At 37.9% G+C, this 20,896-nt stretch overlaps 1 protein-coding gene and 1 pseudogene across 1 annotated transcript; both read left to right on the forward strand.

Moving 5' to 3' along the window:
• The first annotated feature begins 5,210 nt into the window (after positions 1-5,210).
• LOC107412137 (MDIS1-interacting receptor like kinase 2-like) lies at positions 5,211-9,441 on the forward strand (annotated as a pseudogene).
• A 6,995-nt stretch (positions 9,442-16,436) lies between these two features.
• Positions 16,437-20,397, forward strand: LOC107412138 (ankyrin repeat-containing protein ITN1-like). The gene is given in 4 exon segments (XM_048469005.2): positions 16,437-17,165; positions 17,993-18,268; positions 18,270-18,751; positions 19,531-20,397. Coding segments are annotated over 4 exon segments (2,118 nt in total). The 5' UTR covers positions 16,437-16,576; the 3' UTR covers positions 20,302-20,397.
• The last annotated feature ends 499 nt before the right edge of the window (positions 20,398-20,896 follow it).

Here is a 20,896-nt window from a genome sequence, read left to right on the forward strand (position 1 = left end):
TGATAAACTGTCTAGAAGCTGGAAGCGGAGAGATGAAGAAGCAAACCAAAAGGCAATCAGACTGGTAAACATGGCCAAGGTCTGATACAGTGCTGCATGATGTTGTTCGAAATGGTCACGTTGATATTGTTGAATTACTAATGAATGAAGGCCTAGGATTGGCTTTTTATAAATGCTGCTGGTGAATCACCACTCTCCATGCAAGTGAAAAAACAGTTTTCTGATATTGTCCAGCATTTGTTATAAATTACAGAAGAATGTCGTCATGGTGAAAAGGATGGTATAAACTCCTAGCATTGCATGCAGTTGTTCTACGCTTGACCAGAGTGATCATTCCTCTTTGGGCACCTTAACTCATGAGAAAGTACTTTCTGCCCTCGTACGCAAGTAAGCAACTGGCCTTAGATTGTATCGAGATACGTGCCCTTCTCATAAGGTGTTGTAAGCTACGGGCCATAAAATCTCCAACAAAGCTTAAAGCAGGCATCAAGTGTAACACCCCGTCCCAAAGTACAACGGAAATTTTCCAACTTTGACCGAGATTCACCGTTGACCGTTGACTTTGATCGTTGATCGTTGATCGAAGGGGCCAAAAGTTGACTTTTTGACTCGGATGAAATTATAGGTTGACTGAGGTACCGTTACGAAGTACACGTTGGCACGAGTTCGTAGACTAGTAGCACGTTGAAAACGGAGCTATGGTTTGAAAGATATGAGCAAAACAAGATTGGGGTCCAAACTGTCTAAGGGTGCCGGAGTTGACTTTTTATTTGTGGGGAAATGAGCTTTGACTTATACGTGGTTGTGAAGTGCTCATCGATACGAGTCCACAGACTAGTGGCACGCCTGATTTAGACATCCTGTTAAAAAGATATAGACCTGCAAAATTTTAAGATACCGTATTATTTTAATATTATTTTTTAAACGTGTAACAATATGCCACGTGTGACTTAATAAATGTGACCATGCTTCACCATGATGAGATGCCATATGTCAACCATGTTTAATACCATATTATTTTATTATTGTTATTTTATATAATAATATTATTTTTAATATTATTTAATTATTTTATTTATTTTCTTTTTCCTTTTCTTTTGTTTTTTTCTTTTCTTCTTCTTCTTCTTCTTCTTCTTCTTCCTTTGCCCCGACGGGTCCACCTTCTTCCTCCCTCATCTCCGGCCGATTGACCACCGTGCGGATTGCAGTAGGCCGCACGCGCTGGACAGACCGGCGGCCCACAATGGCACGACCTTGGTCACTCAATCTCCGGCCGGTGGAGTGGCTAACGCACTAGGATCGGCGCGTAATGCAGGCAGTCGGCTCCTTCCCCGTCGGCTGGTTTTCCGACGACTAGCAGCCGTGCAACCGGTCCATTCGCACCAATTTAAACCCCTTGAGTCCGTTTCCAAGCTCAAATTGGCTCAAACTTCGCTCGTTTGTGGGACATTGTGGAGTTCAAAACCGGCCGTGACTTCCTGATGGGATTCCGGCCATCTCTGGCAGTGGTGGGGTAAATTGAAGGTATATTCTTGATGTCCTCGTTATAAGCTTCGATTTGGTACCTTATTTGTGAATTGTGATTGAGTATTTTGAAAGATGCCATTTTTGGATAAAATAATATTATTTTAATGTGGTAATATGAAAAATGTATGTGTGATGTTTAAATAATTGTTATTTATACTGATGATGTCCAATTGTGTTGAATTACATAAATATGGGTTGAATTAATGTTTTTTTAAGTTTGGAAAGCTGTAGATTTTAAACTGCTATTAAATTATTGTTAACTTTACTGGGAGGTTACTGTAAAGTTATGATAGCTAATAAAATGTATCTTTATATGCTTAATTATTTATGGAATTGTATGTGGTTCTACTGACATTTAGTATGAATTAATTTGAAAGTTTGCGGAATTGATTATATTGAATTATTATGGAAGAGACTAATTTTATGAAATTATGATTTAAATTTTATTATGTTTATTGATGCTAAATGGAAATTTGGTTTATTAACGAATTCTTGATTTTTATTGTTGGGATTTAATTGTATTCATTACGTATGAGCAAGGTGTTTTCATTTAATTAAGTGTACTTGGATTTTAATATTATTAATGAGCAAGGTGTTTTCATTTAATTAAGTGTACTTGGATTTTAATATTATTTTTGGGCATGAATTGGCTTTAAATATTTTGAGGAAAATATTGGTTAAGTTTGGTGGTTTCAAATTATATAATTATGCCCTTGGAATATTATTTAATTGATTTTATGATTTGGGGAAAAATTATTTGTATATTATTATCGGTGGATTTAGGCTGGTGTTATTAAAGAAAATGTGGGATGGTGAATTCAAAAAATGGTATAATTCCCACGGTGAATTTTGAAAAAAATTGCGTATTTTAATAATAAATATGGTTATTTATTTTAGATGCACCCATACACGTACTGGTGTTCTGTATTGTATATGTTATTATGATAAGCACGCAAGTTATAATGTCTCCCGTGAGTTGCCATAGGACTTAGGGCAGACAAGTTTTATGTAATGTGCATTAGCCGCCCCCTTCCGTGGCCGGGATGACGGTTTAAGCAGCGGCGCTGTCGGGATGCCGAAGCGACCGTATGCAAGTTTCTCTCTTTAACCCCCCCCCCCCCCCCGGTCAGTCGGTGCTCGGGACGCTGGGTACCTTTGGGCATCACTGGTATATAGTATGGTGCATCAAGTATATATATATATATATATATAAATATATGTGTATTCGTACATATATTTGTATGTTATATTATTTGATATTATTCTGTATATACCGCACCATATGGAGGCGGCGAACAAATGTGGTCCATTTAGAGCTAGCCCCATAATCATGTTGCCTACGAATCCAGGGGATCGGATGACCAACATAGGCAACCACCCTGGTTTGTATTGGTAGTAAGATGCGGCGACAGCTGGAATCATGGATCACGTACTATGTCAGAAGGTATCGTACATATCTCCATTACGAGCGTGCATATTTCATTTTATGCTATGGAATTTAAGATATGATTTTTATGTACTTATGTTATGTTATCTAATTGTGATTTAATTTCTTACCAATATTCTTAATCAATATTATTATATTAATATTACTACCATATGTTACCTTCGGATAAGTATAACAGCCTATGGGCAAGAAAGATAGCCATCGGGCAAGTATAATAGTTCTCAGACAAATCATCTGTAAGCTAGTTGTCAAAGGGGCCTGTTGGCCCCCTTCTTAGCTCTTGATGTCACCTACCCAAAGGCTATATTTCATCATCCAGATATTATGGAGGAGGTCATAGGAAAATGCCCATCAGCTATAGTAGAAGAAGATGACTAATGGCATACTCATCTTCTGTGATGCAATTTTTGGTCGCGTAGAAGTTACTGATTTGTTTCTCACAGATGATAACTAGCTTACAGAAAAAACAAGGTTGGCATGTCGGCTTTTCACATTTCAGACATGGAGAGAAAAGCTTATCAGCAACAATATAAAATGAAAATTTTGGCAACAATAAACAAATAAACATATATGGTGATTCAAAGTATTGACTGTAGAAAATGAAAATATCCCTTATGAATTACTAATGAATGATGACCTAGGATTGGCTTTTTGGGTAATAATCGACTAAATTTTATCCTCTTAGCACAGCACGTGCCTTGCTTCACTCTAATCTTGATTTGTTCTTCCCCTTTCTTCTTCTTCTTCTTCTAAATCTTCATCCTTGTAGAATAATTTAGGAAAAAAAGTAATAATAAAAAAAGGTTTAAAATACTTCAAGACTCATAAAAACTTTAAGTGTTTAAATTCCAATATAAAAATTAGTAACTTAAAATCCAAAAGAAAATGTGGAAGGTGTTCCAATATGGATATTGATCAGGAAGTTTTATCTTTTGGAAATAGCTGTTTGACTACAAATATGGATCCTGAACGAATTAAGTTTATAACTTTCATTAGGCTAATGCATTAAAATTGAAGCCTTTTTTCCATGAGACCAATGTCTATGTAATTAAAATTGAAGCCTTTTCTCCATGAGAACAATGTCTATGTAGTAGGCCATTTTTTAAATATATATTAAAAAAAAAAAAAAAAGGTCTATGCAGTAGGTAGTATTCACCTGAATTGCCCAAAAAAAAAAGAAGAAGAAAGAATTTGGCAATTAGAAAAAGTCAAACTGATTTAAGAGTCAAAGGGAGTGTTTTCTTCCAAACTAAAAAATATCAAAAGCTACCAATCGAAACATGCTTTAATTAATCGTAATAGTCAATATATTTGGCTGGAAGTGTGGCCCTGTATTGCAGGCCATAGGTTTTCTGTTATTGAATAAGATTCATGGCCAATAAAATAAAATAAACTAAAATATTGAATGCTATAGATAATTATATGCATATATACATATATATATATATATATATATATATATATATATATATATATATATATATTTAAATACAACAAGAAGAAGATTAATAGAAATAATTAGTGGCGGGTCGACGATTCCACCCACATGTGACATATGTGTAGATGGAGTAGATAATTTAGCCAAATGGACGAATTATGACTTTTATTTTTATTTTATTATTACTACTATTTTCTGCTGGACATGAAAGATCTCTTTAATGCAAGTTGGATACAAAAAATATAAATAAATAAATAAACCAAAAAAGTTCTGTTTATTTCAAATAAGGAATAAGGTTAATTAATTAACGTTCAAAGGCTTAAGGTTTTCATAACTACTTTTGGATATATAAATATATATATATATATATTATCTTCTTCCCATCCGCATGTAGTTGGTTTAGTGCTGAAATTCGTTGTTTTCTCAAACAATTTTCTGAGGGAAGTCGTTTGAGACATATTTTAAGTCAGACTATTTTGACCAACATGTTTATATATTTATTTATTTTTGATGTTTATGTCAAGCATAGATACATTACGACACATGAAATAAGTTCAAATTCTCTGTTGAAGCAATCAATTTCCCTTAGACTCTCGTCAAGATGAAAACATTGGAAAGCTCTGTGTGCGTGCCTATTGTCCATAATAAAACCAAATCTAATTAAAATATATAAAATGACCGTAATATAGTAATAATAATACTATTCAGGTAAAAAAAACCTAAAAGCCACTCTAAACTGTTAAAGTACAAATTAATGATTAATACATGATCATAGTAAGGTTTCTTTTCAATTCGGGTTTGTAGGCATGTTTAACGAGCAAAACTTTAAAAGTTATACATACAGAAATCAAAAGCCATGAAAACCAATCAAAAAACTCCACTTATTCTCCTCCTCCATTATTATGTTCTCTTGCTTCCCTTGCTTCCATTGAAGATGATAACATCTTCGCCAACTCAAGCTGAAGCTCTCATCAAATGGAAGAACAGCTTGTCTTATTCTCCACCCTTCTCTAAGTTCATGGTCTCATACCAACATAAGCAACCTCTGCAACTGGTATGCCATTCACTGTGAAAACACCACCGGGACACTCTCTCAATTAGACCTCTCCAATTTGAACATAACCGGAACACTGAACCACTTTAACTTCACTTCATTTCTTAACCTGACAGTGTTCAACCTTAACAACAACAGTCTCAAAGGGCCAATACCAACAGCCATTGGAAGCCTCTCCAAGCTGACTTTGTTGGACTTGAGCGACAACTTTTTGGAAGGGGAAATACCTGTGGAGATCAGCCGGTTAACAGAGCTTCAATATCTTAGTCTTCACCACAACAGTCTCAATGGTACCATCCCCTATCAACTCAGCAATCTCCAAAAGGTATGGTACTTGGACCTTGGATCAAACTACTTAGAATCCCCTGACTGGTCCAAATTTTCAGCCATGCCATCTTTGACCTACGTTGACCTTTATTTCAATAACCTTAATTCAGAATTCCCATGTTTCATATCTGATTCTAGAAACTTGGCGTTCCTTGATTTGTCTCGGAATATTAATTTGAAAGGGCAGATACCAGAATGGGAATTTGGCAAGCTGGGAAAGCTTGAATATCTCAATCTCTCAAATTGCCAACTCAGGGATGTGTTGTCATCAAACATTTCCAAGCTTTCCAATCTCTTACACCTTAATCTATCTTTTAGGGATGGTACCATTCCTGCAGATATTGGTTCTATACCCCATCTTGAACTACTTGATCTGCTTGGCAATTCTTTTGAAGGTCAAATTCCTTCCTCCATAGGCCAACTCAAGGAGCTCTCCTATCTCGATCTTGGAATGAATTAATTGAACTCTACAATCCCCCATGCGCTTGGTTCTTGTACCAATCTCACCTACTTGGCCTTCGCTATGAATCGACTTGGGGGGAAGCTGCCTTTATCACTGTCCCATCTGAAAAATCTCGTTGTTTTGCGTTTATCTGATAATTCATTTTCTGGTCGCGTCTCCCCTGTTCTGATCTCCAATTGCACTGATCTGGAGGTATTGCAACTTCAAAAGAATAGTTTTAGGGGGAAAGTTCCACGGGAACTTGGACAGCTTGTTAGAGTTTGTGACCCGAATTCTTGTTGACCCGACCCGAAAAGCTCGCGGTGCGACCCATTTGGTGAAACTAAATTTTGGAGAAAAATTTGGGGCTCTGTGGTGGAAGTCTTCTGTACTATATATATTTAGTTTTCGGCTGTAATTAGGGTTAGAAGGTATCGCGCAGTCAGGCTCGCCTTTTGTACCAATCTTTCGATATTGGATTTGTTCTCCCTGCCCGTGGTTTTTCCCGTCAAGGGTTTCCACGTTAATTTTGTGTTTGTTCTTCGCTTTCTTTGTTTCCGTTGCTATTTGTTTTTCTCTCATTTCCGTAACACAGCTGATAAAGCTCAATCTTCTTCATCTCTACAAAAATAATTTCATTGGTCCTATTCCTCCTGAGATAGGAAAATTGAACAACTTAAGAGCTTTAGACCTTTCCGGAAACCAACTTTCGGGGCATATACCCTCTTCTCTGTGGAATCTTAAAAATCTTCGGAACCTCCACCTTTTCTACAACTACCTGATCGGGACAATCTCTCCGGAGATGGGAAATATGACATTGCTGGTTAGCTTCGACGTCAACAACAACCGATTGTCAGGTGAATTTCCGGATACAATTTCTCGACTCAATAACTTAAAGAGATTCTCTGTGAACAGCAATAAATTCTCCGGAAGCATTCCAACAGATTTCGGAAAGAGCAGTCCTTCGTTGACCACCATTAGCTTTTCGAACAACAGGTTCTCCGGAGAATTACCCACTGAATTGTGCAGCGGGTTTGCTCTCCAAATTCTCACGGTGAATGATAACAATTTGACAGGGCCATTGCCTGAGTGCTTGCGAAATTGTTCGGAATTAAGAAGAGCACGCTTTGATAACAACCACTTCACCGGAAACATTACAAATGCATTTGGTGTTTATCCAAAACTCCAATTCGTCACTCTCAATGACAATCAGTTTGTCGGTAAAATCTCACCGGAGTGGGGCCAATGTGAAAATCTGGCAAACATGCAAATGGGCCGGAATAAAATCTCCGGTGGGATCCCACCTGAGCTTGGAAAGCTAAGCGAGTTGTATCGTCTGATGCTGGAGTTCAACGACTTGACAGGGCAAATTCCATTGGAACTGCAAAATCTAGGCAAGCTGGCCCTCCTCAACCTTAGCAACAACCATTTATCAGGGGAATTCCCTCAGAGTATGGGTGCTCTGGCTTCTATAAAACATTTTGATTTATCAGCAAATGATTTTTCCGGGAAAATACATTACGTGCTTGATAATTGTGTAGCATTGTTAAGCTTGGACCTAAGCCACAACAATCTTTCTGGTAAAATCCCCTCAAATTTGTTCAATCTCTATGATCTGCAAATTCTCAATGTCTCCTATGACCACTTTTGGGGCCCAATCCCATCTTCACTTTCCAAAATGGTTAATATACTTTCTGTTGATTTTTCTTATAACAACTTGACGGGTCCAATCCCAACTAATATAGGCTCTTCAAGATATCATCCTGCAAAAGAAGCTTTTGTTGGAAACTCCGGTTTGTGTGGAAGCTACGTTTATGGGGTTAATCCATGCACAGTTTCTAGCTCCAACAAAGGATCCCCCACCAAATCCTCTAACATTCTGACAGTCATCCTCGTAGCCCTCTGTGTTCAGGTAGTGATAGCCGGTATTGTCATTGCTACATTTCTCCTTATGTGTCGAAAACCCAGACCCCTGAATCATAAAATAAATAAAACTCTAATTGAAGAATTCGAGAAGTTGGAGTCCTTGTTGATATGGGAAACAGAAGGAAAATTCACATTTGGGGATATCGTGAAGGCCATCGAGGACTTCCACGAAAGGAACTGCATTGGGAAAGGAGGGTTCGGTATCGTTTACAGAGCGGATTTGCCGTCGGGTGTCGTTGTAGCAGTTAAGCGGCTCAATACAGAGGACTCGAGTGACATTCCCCAAATAAACTGGGTAAGTTTCCAGAATGAGATACGGAGTCTGACAGATATCCGGCACCGGAATATCATAAAGCTATATGGGTTTTGTTCCTGGAGGGGTTGCATGTACTTGGTTTACGAGTTTGTTGAGAGAGGCAGCTTGAAAGAAGCATTGTACAAGGAACAAGAAGAAGAGAATCTGGGGTGGGATAAAAGGGTGAGAATTATGCAAGGACTAGCTCATGCGCTTTCCTATTTGCAACACGATTGTTCTCCTCCAATCATCCACCGGGATGTGACTTTGAGCAACATATTGCTGGATTTGGACTTCGAGCCCAGGCTTTCAGATTTTGGCACTGCCAGATTGTTGAGCCCTGATTCCTCCAACTGGACCACTCTTGCTGGCTCCTACGGCTACATGGCACCCGGTAATCATATGACTACCCTTTTTTTTTTAATAAAAAAATAAAAAAATAAAAAAAAGATCGTCTAATTATTAATTTTGGTGTTTTGTTTTATATCTGAATATTTAATATTCGAAATGCTGCAGAACTTGCTTTTACAATGCGGGTGACAGAGAAATGTGATGTTTATAGCTTTGGAGTGGTAGCTTTAGAAATGATGATGGGAAGACATCCAGGGGAGTTTCTCCTTTCATTATCATCAACATCAGCGTCATCAAGAGCATTGTTGTTGAAGGATGTGTTAGACCCCCGGCTCCAACCTCCTAGACGTCAAGTTGCAGTGGCAGTGGTGTTAGTGGTGACCTTAGCCTTAGCCTGCACGAGATCCTCTCCGCAATCACGACCTGCCATGAACTTTGTGTCACAGCAATTATCTGCTCTTAATAGCAGGACTCGGGCATATTTGTCTGAGCCCTTTGACACTTTAACAATCAACAAGCTTTTAAGCCTCTCCTAATTACTTGAAGTAGTACAAAAAATGGAAAATTGCCGTGTCTCAATTTTGTTTACTTTCTTGTCTCAGTTTGCCCAGTTTTTATTCTGTTAAAACCACATAGAAACCGATTAAATCTTGTCACTATGCCGGTAAGATGGATGATCATTTTTTTTTTTTCCTTATAATTTCTGAAAAAAAAAAATCAAATCCCACGTGTCACCTTATCAAATGAGGACTTTCATCAAACTTGTGCTTTTCCTTTTGACTATGCTTTCTCTGTCTTCAACGACATACAGAGAAAAGCTAACAAAATTACACAAATATTTTGCTTTAGATACAGTGTTGTGGTTCTCTGACCACTTTAGAGAAGAAATATGAGAAGAAAATAAAAGAATTCTATTAATCTCTTAAAAATAGAATACAAAAATAAAAACTTCTCTCATGGAGGATTCTCTCGTGGAACCTCTCTCTGCACTCTCCAATTCTCTCTGGAATTGCTCACTCTTCTCTCAAGTTCTCTCTGGGAACTTAAACAACTCTCTCTCTTGGAGTTTTCTCTCAATTCTCCTCACTTAGGAGGATTGAGATTGCTCTCTTGGCTTGGTTTTCATGCAAAGGTAAGGAGCCTATTTATAGGCTTACAAGGCCACACTTTTCAACATCTTAGCCCACAATTGTTGATCAACAATGGTGGCTGTCAACAATGGTGGCTGTGGTTGGTGCGGCTGTGGTTGGTGAGGTTGGTTGGTGCGGCTGGACTTCACAATTCTCCCCCTCCAGCCGCATTTAAAACTGATGGTCATCTGCCATCTATTCCAGCTATGTCTCTGCATAGCTTCAGCTTATCTTGAGCAACAACTTTTGTTAGCATATCTGCTGGATTCTCTTTTGTGTGGATCTTCATCAGTTTCAGCAACTGTTGATCTATTACTTCGCGTATCCAATGATAGCGGATGTCAATGTGCTTTGTACGGGAATGATACATTGAGTTTTTGCTCAAATCCATGGCACTTTGATTATCACAATGTATCTTGTAGTCTTCTTGCTTGATGCCCAATTCTGTGAGAAAACGCTTTAACCACAACATTTCCTTACCCGCTTCCGCTGCGGCTATGTACTCTGCTTCAGTAGTGGATAAAGCAACACACTTCTGCAATCTTGACTGCCATGACACAGCTCCCCCTGCAAAAGTGTAGAGATAACCTGATGTAGACTTTCTATTATCAGGGTCTCCGGCCATATCTGCATCTGTATAGCCTTCTAAGATTGGATCACCTTCCCCGTAGCACAAGCACAGCTTCGATGTACCGTTAAGATACCTGAGAATCCATTTGACTGCTTCCCAGTGTTTCTTTCCAGGATTTGAAAGAAATCTGCTCACAACACCTACTGCATGAGCAATGTCTGGTCTGGTACACACCATTGCATACATCAGACTTCCTACCGCTGAAGAATATGGTACTGAAGCCATCTCCTCTATCTCTTCTTTGGATGAGGGGCACATTCTCTTACTCAACTTAAAATGATTTGCAAGTGGAATGCTGACCGGTTTGGCTTTATCCATGTTGAATCTCTTTATCACCTGTTCAACATACTTCTCTTGAGATAGCCATAACCTTCTATTCTTCCTGTCTCGGATTATTTGCATTCCCAAAATTTGTTGAGCTGATCCTAAGTCTTTCATATCAAAAGACTTAGACAATTCTTTCTTCAGCTGACTAATCTTCATTGCATCTTGTCCAACGATCAACATGTCGTCCACATATAGCAAAAGTGCAATGAAGTTTCCACCTGAAAATTTTTTAATATAAACACACTGGTCTGCTGCAGTCCTTTTATAGCCTTGACTCACCATAAATGAGTCAAACTTCTTATACCATTGTCTTGGTGCTTGCTTGAGGCCATACAAGCTCTTCTTTAGCTTGCATACGAGGTTTTCTTTCCCTGAAACCTCAAATCCTTCTGGCTGCTCCATGTAGATTTCTTCATGTAAATCACCATGAAGAAATGCTGTCTTCACATCCATCTGCTCAAGCTCTAGGTTTAGACTTGCTACTAAACCAAAAATGACTCGAATTGAAGTCATTTTTACCACTGGTGAAAAAATCTCATCAAAGTCAATTCCTTTCTTCTGAAGAAATCCTTTGACCACCAATCGGGCTTTGTGTTTCTCCACCCTTCCGCTGCCATCTTTCTTGAGCTTGAACACCCATTTATTCTTTAGTGCCTTCTTTCCTGTTGGAAGCTTAACCAACTCATAAGTATGATTTTTCTGCAAGGATTCCATCTCATCTTGCATTGCTTGCAGCCATTTTTCCTTCTCTTGATGAGAAACAGCTTCCTGGAAACTCTCTGGCTCCCCTTCTTCAGTAAGCAGAATATACTCAGATTCTGGAAATCTCTTTGATGGAATTCGGCCTCGCTCAGATCTCCGAACTTGTAAACCACTGGTTTCAGGAGGTGTACCATCATCTGACCGCTGTGATGGCCCTGCAGCTGCTTGAGAGGATTGAGTCTCCCCCTGCTCATTATCTCCTTCTTCCTCCTGGTCTGCTTCTGGTATATCTTCATGCACCTCATTATCCTCTGTGGCTATTTGTGCTGGTGCTGGATTAGGACAAAAATTCTCGGCACTAGAACTACAATTAGGAGACATTCTGGGCTTTTCAATGTCTTCCATTTTCTGGTTTTCTTGGAATACTACATCCCTGCTTCTAATAACCTTCTTTGTTTTCGGGTCCCATAACCTGTATCCGAATTCTTCGTCTCCATATCCTATAAAGATGCATGGAGTAGATCTTGCATCGAGCTTCTGTCTGAGCTCCTTGGATACATGTACATAAGCTATACAACCAAACACTCTTAAATGAGAGTAGAAGGGAATCTTACCCGACCACACTTTCTCCGGAATTTCAAAATTCAACGGTACTGACGGTGATCTGTTGATTAAATAGCGGGCGGCACGAACAGCTTCTCCCCAGAATGGCTTTGGCAGCTTAGCCATACTGAGCATACTTCTGACCTTTTCCATAATGGTTCGGTTCATTCTTTCGGCTATTCCATTATGTTGTGGGGTGCGAGGGACCGTCTTCTCATGTCGAATGCCGTGTCTTCTGCAGTAGGCATCGAACTCCTTGGAAGTATACTCGCCTCCATTATCTGAACGGAGACATTTCAACTTCTTTCCTGTTTCACGCTCTACCATGGTATGAAACAGTTTGAAGTAATCCAATACCTGGTCCTTTGTCTTCAAGAAATATACCCACACCTTCCGAGAAGCATCATCAATGAAGGTCAGGAAATACTTGTTGCCACCTAATGATTTCACCTCCATGGGACCACAAACATCAGAGTGCACCAGACTAAGCAACTCTGATTTTCTCGATGCAGAGGAACTGAAGGAGACTCTATGTTGCTTACCAAATAAGCAGTGATTACAAGGATCTAGCGCAGCATCCTTGCAAACAGTGATAAGCTTCTTCCTTGCCAAAGTGGACAATCCTTTTTCACTCATGTGACCGAGTCTCTGGTGCCACAGATTTTGAGACGCCTCTCTTTCTGCAATATTGAGGCTGTCTGCACATATCTTCACATGAGTCTTGTACAACGTTCCACAAATATGTCCTCGGGCGACAACTATGGCACCTTTCGTCATTTTCCATGTGCCTTTGCTGAAATAGTTGTCATAGCCTTGCTTGTCTAAGGCTGCTCCCGAAAGTAGATTAAGCCGAAGATCTGGAACATGACGGACATCCTTCAAAGTGATTGTACAACCAACATTCGTTTTTATCTGAATATCACCAGTTCCCATAATCTTTGCGAAACTGGAATTTCCCATCTTTACCGTACCAAAGTCTCCTGCTTTGTACGTTTTGAAGAAATCTCTATGTGGAGTGACATGGTAGGATGCTGCAGTATCGACTACCCACTCAACATCTTGGGTTGATATATGAAGGCATGTCTCTTCTTCGGTGGAGCAGAGCGCCACTTCTCCTGTACAAGTGACTAGTGTCTCTCCATCCTTCTTCGGCTGATTACCTTGGAGTCTCTGCTCTCTCAACAACTTTCTGCAGTTCTTCTTCATGTGACCCTCCAGGCCACAATGATAGCACTTATACGATGATTTTCTGCCGTCTGTAGATCTGCCTCTGCTCTTGCTCCTGCCTCTCCCCCTATCTCGACCACCTCTTTGCTGTCTTCCTCTCTCTGTGACGAGGGCATGTGACTGATCCATGCCAATGTCCTTTCTCCTGGCCTCTTCATTAAATAGGGCATCCTTAACCATAGCCATAGTAAGTTTGCCATTCGGGGCCGAATTGCTGAGAGAGACTACCAATGTCTCCCAACTGTCTGGAAGAGAGCTTAGAAGTAGGAGGGCCTGATCCTCATCCCCTAGTTGGTAATCCACAGCAGATAGTTGATTTACCAAGCTCTGGAACTCACTGGTATGCTCGGCTACAGAAGTTCCACTCTGTAATGTTAGATGTACCAATCGCTTAAGCAACAGGGCTTTGTTCCGAGCAGTCTTGGCCTGGTACATGTCCTCCAATTTTGTCCAGAGGGCATATGCATCCGTTTCCTTCGCTACATGATGGAAGACACTGTGGTCGATCCATTGCCTGATCTGACCGATCGTTTTCTTGTTTAATTTCTTCCATTCTGCTACTTTGCTGGGATCGGGGTTTTCGCCTTTAGCTTCTATAGGATCAAACAGATCCTTACAATTGAGGAGATCTTCCATCCGAGGTCTCCAAAGTGTATAATTTGTGGCAGTGAGCTTAACCATAGCTCCCGAAGATGATTCTTCCATTGACATTATGGCTTGACCAAAAATGGAGCTGAATTTGGCAAAACGGAGTTAACCGTTGCGTCCGGAACGGCCGAAAATGGTGGACTTGACTCTTCCGGGGTCAAAATATAATTACCAGAAATTTTGGGGCCAAAATGTAATTTCACAAAATTTCTGGGTCAACCTGCAAATACAGAAACTACAGGGGTCAATCTGTAATTTCCAATAGTTCAGGGGCTGCACCGTAATTTCAGAAAACTATAGGGGTCACTCTGTAATTTCCAATACTTCAGGGGCTGTTCCGTAATTTCCGAAACTTCAGGGGCTGTTCCGTAATTTCAGAAAATATTGCTGACGTGGCAGATGGTGCTGACGTGGCACCACGTGGCATATGACGTGTCAGATGACGTGGCGACACGTGGCAGATGACGTGTCGGCTGGCGTGGCAGATGACGTGGCAGGGGTTCGCTGACGTGGTCGTCTTCAACCTCCAGACGGCGCGTGGGCGCGTGAACAGTTGCAGAAAAATTTCAGTCGGCGCGTGAGGGCGCGTGTGACGTCCGTTTTCTCTCCAGCGAACTTCGTTGTTCTCCTCTCGTCGGGTACTTTCACCTGGGATTGTCAAATTAATTATTTGAGCAACTTTCCGAAACACCAACTTGAAGAACAGTAGCTTTGTTTCTTCAAATTTTGGACCCAAGCTCTCAACCAGGAGCTCTGATACCACTTGTTGTGGTTCTCTGACCACTTTAGAGAAGAAATATGAGAAGAAAATAAAAGAATTCTATTAATCTCTTAAAAATAGAATACAAAAATAAAAACTTCTCTCATGGAGGATTCTCTCGTGGAACCTCTCTCTGCACTCTCCAATTCTCTCTGGAATTGCTCACTCTTCTCTCAAGTTCTCTCTGGAACTTAAACAACTCTCTCTCTTGGAGTTTTCTCTCAATTCTCCTCACTTGGGAGGATTGAGATTGCTCTCTTGGCTTGGTTTTCATGCAAAGGTAAGGAGCCTATTTATAGGCTTACAAGGCCACACTTTTCAACATCTTAGCCCACAATTGTTGATCAACAATGGTGGCTGTCAACAATGGTGGCTGTGGTTGGTGCGGCTGTGGTTGGTGAGGTTGGTTGGTGCGGCTGGACTTCACATACAGATGTTGGTGATGATGATATATGCTTTCAATGAATAAAAATGGGGTCATGTGCAAGAACGATACTTTCATTCGACGGAAATTATCACGAAGATCAAGAAAACTTTGCCGAACTAGCAAAGCGCTTCGAATTGACTCCTCGAACTGCCTTACCATTTCCATCGGCAATACCTCATTCAATACCTCCATCCTAAAAACAAACAATTAAAAAGAAAAAAAGAAAAATTTGATCAAATCCCAATAACCATGCATACCTATACAATACATCAATACATGTCCATATTATTCTCATCGGGGACGACCCGCATCGACATCTCACTTGGTGGCGGCGACGGCGGCATCGCCTGTCTCATCAGAACCTTTGGATTTATTCTTCTTGGCCTTCTTAACGTTGGACTTGGTCCTCCTGTTGTTCGCCACGTAATTCATCTTCCATGAGAGACTCCATGGCTGAGCCAAATTTAAGCCAGTCGGCGGGTTTAAGATTTCGTTGAAGACAAAGAAAGCAAAGTCAAAGGGAAAGCCCCGTGTTTGATGAAAGACCTCATCTGATAAGATGACACGTGGAATTTCATTTTTTCCCTAAAAAAAATTTCAAAAATTACCAGAAAAATAAAATATTTAAACATATAAACGTCGAAAAGTGATCATGTGAAACACATGACATGCTTCGGTCTGTATGATTTTGATGGAATAAATAATAAAGGTAAAAATTGTCAAAAAAAAATTTACAATCCGTAAATAAAAAATATGAAAAAAATAAAAGGTACTAAAATTTATTTTGACCCCAAAAAAATATATTTTTTAAAAGTATGACTGCATCAGAAGATTAATCAATCTATAGCTATAGAAAATAAAGTGATTTCTTACTTGTCCTGGAAAATTATTATATCGTACATGGCATACAAGATAAACGTGACTCTTTATTATAATATCCTTGACTTGAGGATGAAAAAAGAATATATATATATATATATATTGAATTGATACTTTACTATATTTCCACCTCTAAGAATCTGCTTTGCTTCACCATTTAGTTATTCTTTCCCCTGTTCTATAGTTAACTTAATCTTGGTCCTTTCAGAATTCAGAAAAAATTATTAATAAATAAATAAACTTCAATATACTCCACGATTATCGAATACTATACATAAATAAGTCCATAATATATTGTTTACAATGGAAAATTAGTCGCTGCAAAATCCATAGAAAAAAAGTGGAAGCCCACCAATATTGCTAATTTTTATTTATTTATTTATACAGGGTGATCAACTAGTTTTATCTTCAGGCTATAGCAGTTTGAGTACTGTAATGGATCCTAAACTGTTCGAAGCAGCAGTTTCGAGTGACGAAGAACTTCTCGAAGGATTATTAGCCACTAAAGATTCAAGTATCCTACTGCAGAAAACTTTCAATGACAACTCTGTTCTTCATATTGCAAGACATGAAAAGGTAGCAGAAAAGATCCTCAACGTAAATTCATCGCTTTTATATTGGAAAAACGCCGATGGAGATACGCCATTGCATACAGCATCAAAAGTAGGGCGTCCTGAAATGGTGAAACTTCTGTTGAATAGTGCCAAAAATAACAATATCATTGATGCAAACCCAGAAGAACTGGAAGCAGGTGAAAAGCTCATAAAAATGGTAAATATGGAAATGGATACAGTGCTTCACCATGCCGCTCGGAATGGTCACGTTGAAGTTGCAAAGCTACTCATTGAAGAATGCTGTGAATTGACTTGTTGTGTCAATAGCAATGGAGAGTCACCACTGTTTCTTGCTGTGGATGGAAAACATCTCGACATTGCAGAATATATATTATCAACGTCTCAATGTTCTTACGGCGGAAGAGACGGTATGAATGCTTTGCATGCCATGGTGATTCGAATGTGTACAGGTAACACCACAAGACAATATTTTTTATATATATGTATAGTTTTTTGTTTTTTTGTTTTTTTTTTTTTTTTGGGATGAATATATATATATATAGTTATTTCTCACATCATGCACATGGAATATATAATCCATATAATAATTGGTTCCTTGTGAGTTATCTCATATCACTCGTTATAATGGAAGACACATGGTGATGTGATAAAGTTTTTTATATGTATATATATATATATATATATATGTGGTTTAACACCTTAATAAAAAATTTAAAATTTAACATTAAAAAAATTTGTTGGGAAAATGATAACCACTAGCATTTCATGTTAAATGTCTTCAATTATAGGTTTTCAGAGATCATACGTAGCTCCCTCATGACCAAATTAATACGTATATATATACATGTATATAAATATATATATATATATATATATAGGTACTCTCTTGATCTTATGTAGCACAAATTATACATAAAGTCCAGAATTTTAATTTTGACCTTTTGGATATTGATCAAGATTAAATTCAAGAAAAAATAAAATCTAACGTTACCTTCTCTCCATTTCCAATTTTCAGCAACCTGAAGGGAACGTACACATTTTTCCAGCACAAATACATGATTAGCAAAAATTGGTAAAATTATAGTATCTATATTAATTAGTATGTCGCTGCTTATGATCTACGTACTAAAGCTTCTTCTTTTTTTCGAAACAACTTAACTATATATATATATATATGTGTGCGTATAAAATAAGGGAAAAAAGCGCAACTTAAGCAGTCTGTCTTCAAATGTATTTTTTAATTAAACTAAAATAACTAGTGTCTTACGCCTTGCAGGTCCCCAATTTGGTGGTGGTCTCTTCAAAATTGTTCCTCGTTTCTTATATTGTCTTCGGCGATATCTGTACAACAAAGACAACCGTTATGAATTGAAAATACTAAGAAACACATATTCAGGTACACTCGTAGATGTTGTCTGTATTCTGTTTTTTTTTTCCCCCCATATATATATATATATACGTATGGTATATATTTGGTCTACTGATTATTTTAAACCAAGATTTAATCAAAGAGTTGGTGAGCAAATCTTCATCAGCAGCAAAATATGAAGCAGATAATATTAAAGGATGGGCTCCTCTTCACTATGCAGCTCGGTTTGATGCGGTAGACTTAGTTGAGTTGTTTGTGTCAGCTGACAGACTCCTGGCTTACAAAAGGGACAAGGAAGGCATGTTTGCTTTCCACATTGCGGCAAAATATGAAAGTATTGGAGCAATGAGAAAGCTCATAACAACACATCCAGACATATGCGTACAGTTGAACAACAAGGGTCAGACCGCTCTTCATGTTGCTGTAGAAAATGGAAAGAAATATGCTGTCAAATATCTATTGACCTTTGCTTCTGAGACTACTCTTTTAAACCTGCATGATCAAGATGGAAACACCCCTTTGCTTTTGGCTGCCGAGTGTGCAGACTTTGCCATTCTAAAATTGCTCACAGATGATAATCGAGTGAACACAAGGGCCGCAAACAAGAAAGGTTTGACAACTATCGACATTATTCATTCTTGTTCGGAGCTAAGTGAATCTGAAAAGGTACATATATTAGCTTCAAGCATACATACATGTATAAAATTTTTCTCTTATATGGAAAATCTTAGATGAAATTCTTCCAGAATTTTCTAGATGTGAAAATCACTATATGCATACATATATATCACAATTTTTATATCAAAATCTCATTTATGGGTGATTGGATTACTTTAATGACTGAAATTTTAAGATATTTTTGCGATTTAAATTTGTCTATGCAAAATTCATTTTACCTTTCTAATGTTTTAGTATTTCATCAAATTTATATAAACCCTAACGATACTTTATTATTTCACAAATCTCATTTTAGCATTTTTAATATTTCAATACATATTTAAACTTTAGATTTGGAAGCAATCCAAAAAATAATAATAAAATTGTTATGGTTTTTTCAATAAAACGGTTCTGATGGAAAAAATGACTTTTTCTTTGTATAGTGTTTTATACATGTAAAAAGGTTTTTTAAAAATATTTTGACAAGTTTGACCATTGTTTTTTTTTTTTTTTATAAAAATAATCTTGGAATCTTATATGCACTTTGGGATGAAATTCGTTTCAATTAAAAAAAATAAATAAATAAAAATAAAAATAAAAAGAAGCCGAAAACAGTTGTCAAAATTCTTAGTAAAAGAAACATGTCTTTAGCTACATGTATACCATATTAGGCCAAATTAATTTAAGTAGACTACATAAGTAGTTAATTTTGATTCCCTTATAAAATTAATAGAAATCAATTTTTATATGTAATTAATTAATAATCAAAACTTGACTACTGCTTACAGGAGTTTATCACATGGAAGCTAGGAAAGATGGGTGGCCTTTCAAGTTTGAAGCAAGGGGTACTTAGTAGAGATGGTGGTATGAAAGAAGGAGAGACACATGAAACGAAGAGCGAAAAATATAGTGAAAAAGACGAAGGCAATCAGCTGGAGGAAAGTAGTTTAAGGAAAGAAAGTAAAAGAAAGACATCAATCAGAAACATATCAAGTTCAGCATCTTGGGATCAAAGGATGTCTGATTCCGAACTTAAAGAAGCAGCCAACAATAACATACTGGTTGCTACAATCATAGCCACTGTCACCTTCTCAGCGGTTTTACAAATTCCCGGTGGATATGAGAGTGATGGTCTTCATAAAGGCTTTCCAATTCGAAGGAACAGTATAGATTTCTTTTACTTTCTCATGTGGGATTCTTTGGCACTTAGTTTGTCATGTGCATCAATTTTTGTCCATTTGTTTGCTTCCTTGGAGCAATCGCCTCGTCGTTTTCGCCTCCTTTTCAAGCTAGTTGTACTGATCAATTTCTCGTCCATTGTAGCAATGGGTTTTGCTTTTAATTCAGCAATAGATCTAGTTGCTGCAAAATCTCTGCCAATAAAACTAGCAGCCAATATAGGTATCGTGGTCGTCCTAGCAGGCTTTATCATCCTTGGGCGACAAATTATAACTTCCAGTATTATATACAAACTGGTTTCAGACATTGTCCAAGCAAAAAAAAGACAGATGACCCAATATTTCTACACATTGGTTATAAAGTGCAATCTAAGTGATTGATTGAGTTTGCATTTTATGTCACAAATATTCTGGCCTGCATTCTTCTATTTGGCATGCTGTTGGATGTGTACACTGAAATTTGTATCTACCATTTTAAAGCACAATTATTTGTAATTTAAATATCCTATATCAGTGGATGTTAAAATAGCAGAAATTTTTTTCCTTTTATGTTGGTAAATAACTTCTAAATTTTCATATAATTTTAAATATGTATGTTCAAATTCTACAAGTTTGTTTTGGGACAATATTTACAGGTTGTCATATTTTATGAAATTATGAATGGTGTTAGGGTAGGATGATAGACTTAAATATCATAGATGTATGTAAAACTAATAAGAATATTCATTAGATTACACCTTTTATTTTGTGGTCATATAATTTACCCCTCGCTGGCTAGTGATGGCCCAAAGAAACGGATAGAATGCACATTTGGGGACCTGTAAAGACATTAATTTGGCATTGAGAGTTTCCTTTTAGACAACCAAATTTTTTTAACCATAGATTATCTTTAAATTTCTCTTTACAATATCAAATTTTGTGTCGGAGAGTGGACAATCTACCTTATAATTGAACATTTAAACATATGATAGACGCA

Source organism: Ziziphus jujuba, chromosome 10 (assembly GCF_031755915.1).
Source record: "Ziziphus jujuba cultivar Dongzao chromosome 10, ASM3175591v1".
In the NCBI taxonomy this organism is placed as follows: domain Eukaryota; kingdom Viridiplantae; phylum Streptophyta; class Magnoliopsida; order Rosales; family Rhamnaceae; genus Ziziphus; species Ziziphus jujuba.